The sequence below is a fragment of the Propithecus coquereli genome, unplaced genomic scaffold (assembly GCF_000956105.1).
Source record: "Propithecus coquereli isolate 6110/MARCELLA unplaced genomic scaffold, Pcoq_1.0 Scaffold58, whole genome shotgun sequence".
Taxonomy (NCBI): domain Eukaryota; kingdom Metazoa; phylum Chordata; class Mammalia; order Primates; family Indriidae; genus Propithecus; species Propithecus coquereli.
Window position 1 is genome coordinate 6,780,385 of NW_012151729.1, and position 2,780 is coordinate 6,783,164.

General features: G+C 37.1%; 1 protein-coding gene across 1 annotated transcript in view; it reads right to left on the reverse strand.

Moving 5' to 3' along the window:
• Positions 1–2,780, reverse strand: part of RBM27 (RNA binding motif protein 27) — an 85,536-nt gene that overhangs the window by 70,708 nt on the left and 12,048 nt on the right. Inside the window, exon 2 of the mRNA XM_012658243.1 lies at positions 1,846–1,964. Coding sequence (XP_012513697.1) covers positions 1,846–1,964 — 119 coding nt within the window. The remainder of the gene's footprint in view (positions 1–1,845; positions 1,965–2,780) is intronic.

Sequence of the window (2,780 nt, forward strand, 5' to 3'; positions counted from 1 at the left end):
AAATTTAATTAAAATTGAATTTAAAAATCTGTTTCTCAGCCATATTAACCACATTTCAAGTGCTCAATGCCACATGTGGCTAATGGCTACTGAACTGGAAAGTACACATACAGACCGTATCATTGCCCAAAGTTCCACTGGACAGCTCTAGTTGAGAAAGACATACACAGCAGCTAACAGTGATTTTATCTCTGGTGGCTAATTTATGATTACTTTCTTCTCCTTTTTAGAATGTATTTTATAGTTCTTCCTCATTGACACTGCTTTTGTAATTAAAAAATACTAAAAAAATTTATAGCTTTTTATAACAGAAATTCTTAGATATCTAAACATACATTTGCCTCTTACTCCAAATATGTTTACTATGTTTTGCTTTTTCTTTTTTCATGGCTCTACATTTCACATGACTCAACTTTAATGTAAATTAAGTAATGCTAATTAATGCATTTAGAAAAGAAAACACTCATTTGTACTGGGGAGGAATTCTGTATTAGCTATTGGTTTTGTTTTGTTTACAAAGAAAGGCATAAGATGCATGAAAAACTATGTAATCCTGTGTTTTAGATTAAGAAGCCATATTTACCCTTTTCTTCAGTAAAGGATATCTTCTCATCACCAACAGCTAGTTTTTTTTTTTTTTTTTTTTAGAGACAGAATCTTGCTCTGTTGTCCAGGCTTACTGTGACCTCAACCTCCTGGACACAAGCAATCTTCTCAGCTCAGCCTCCCAAGTAGCTAGGAAAACAGGCAAGTGCCACCATGCCTGGCTAAGTTTTTAATTTTTTTGTAGAGATAGGGTCTTGCTTGTTGCCCAGGCTAGTCCCAAATTCCCAGCCTTCCAAAGCACTGGGATTACAGGCATGAGCAACCACACCCAACCACCAATAGCTAGATTAACCAATAATTATTATTCATATTCCTGTTCATCCATTCAACAATATTTACTAACATCTTCTAAGTGCCAAGGACTGCAGGTTCTAAGTCTCCACTCCTAACAAAAGGAAAGACAAAAAAGGGGGTGGGGGAGGGGTAGATAAACAGGCAAATAAACATATGATGGGAATGACAAGTACCATGAAAAAAACAAAACAGGGTTGGAATGAGAAAAGAGTGAATGGAGACATGGGGTATACTATATTGTATGTAGGGCGATCAGGGGAAATTGCTCTGAGAAGATGACATTTGAAAAGAGACCAGAAAAAAGTGAGGGAGGAATCCACATTTCAGGCAAGGGTAAAAATGAGTTCAAAGGCCCTGAGTTGGGAACATGTTTGCCTTATTCAAAAAACAGTCAGGTGGTCCAATGTGGCTAGAATGAAAAAAGTGAGGGTGAGTGGAAGGAGATGAGGTCAGAGCAGTAATAGGGAAAACTTCAAGAAAGCTTTCTAGACCACAGAAAGGACTTTGGTAAGAAGATGGGAAGTTAAAGGCACAAAGAGATGAAGATCATGCCCATCTCTTCTAAGATATCAAGAAGCCCCAGCAAAGAAGGGAAAAAATAGTTGGGTTCATTGTCTTAACGAACAGCAAGAATAAGCAGCTTCATTATCCTTAAACTGTTACCCCTCAACTATCACGCAGGCTCTACCAACAGCTGCAAATAACCTAATCACCTAAAAAGCATCAGAGCTGCCACTGCCTCAATATAGGAAAGCAGCAAAGAAGGGAAAAAAATCAGTTCTGTCAAACACATGACAAATAATTAAGCATGAGTGGGTATATTCAAGTAGTCAAAGGACCCTGACTACCTTCTTTCCTATCAAGCTTATGTCTTCAAGACTTTTCAGGAAGTTTTAAATTCAAAATCTTTACCTAAATCCTTGGTTGAAGGCCCATAATAATTACCTTTTTGTAAAAAGACATCAAGTTGATCAGCACAAAAGGCTTTCAATTCTTTCTCAGGTTTGTCCTTCTTGACCAGTGCTACAACATAGTTGGCTAAGGCTGAAGGGTCAGCATCACATCTATTTAGACAAAGAGAAAACAAAAATTTAAAAATACATTTTTTTCAAACAGTGGTATCATTAATGAAGTCACTCCTATTTTGGAAAACCAAAGACCAAAACTTTATTTTAAAAAGTGACTGTAAACACAGGCAACTAAAATAATAATAAACAGCATATCTATACTGCAAGTGAGATTTTCCTTTTCTGTTTATTTCTATAAAATAACTAGTCTGTCTCCTATTTTTGAGGTTCTAATTAAACCAAGTATCATGGACCACGTCTACATTTATTTGGTTTCTCAATGGTAGTTGGGAAAGGGTGGTGACTGACCCCTACATTGCTGTTTGCCTCCCAGCCTCCAGAAGCACTGTCAAAAACACCTTCAGGAAATACCTGTTCCATGTGACCAATAAGGAAAAAGCAAGGGGAAGTGATGGGACAGCTTTCTCCTCTCTTCAAGGCACCAGCATCTAAAAATGGCTAACAATACCACTGCTAATCTTTTAATGAGTATCTTAAAGATCTTTTTTAAAAGGGAGAACATGAGACGGATGGCACCTTAAATATTACTGAGAAATGCTTTAGCAGCTGTAAGTAAGAAAGAAAAGATTTAGGGGTTAGAAACAGAAAGGAGAAGAGAAATGGTGAAAGGGAGGCAAACATAACCTTTATCTACTTCACATTTTTTTTAGTCAGTAGTGACCTATGACCTAGGTGACTCTGATGCTCAAAATCATCTCCTATCCCAGAGCAGCACATGATCTTTGGGTTGTCAACTCCTGATGTATGAAATCTGTCATTTTATCTACATCACATGAAACTAAGTTTTCACGG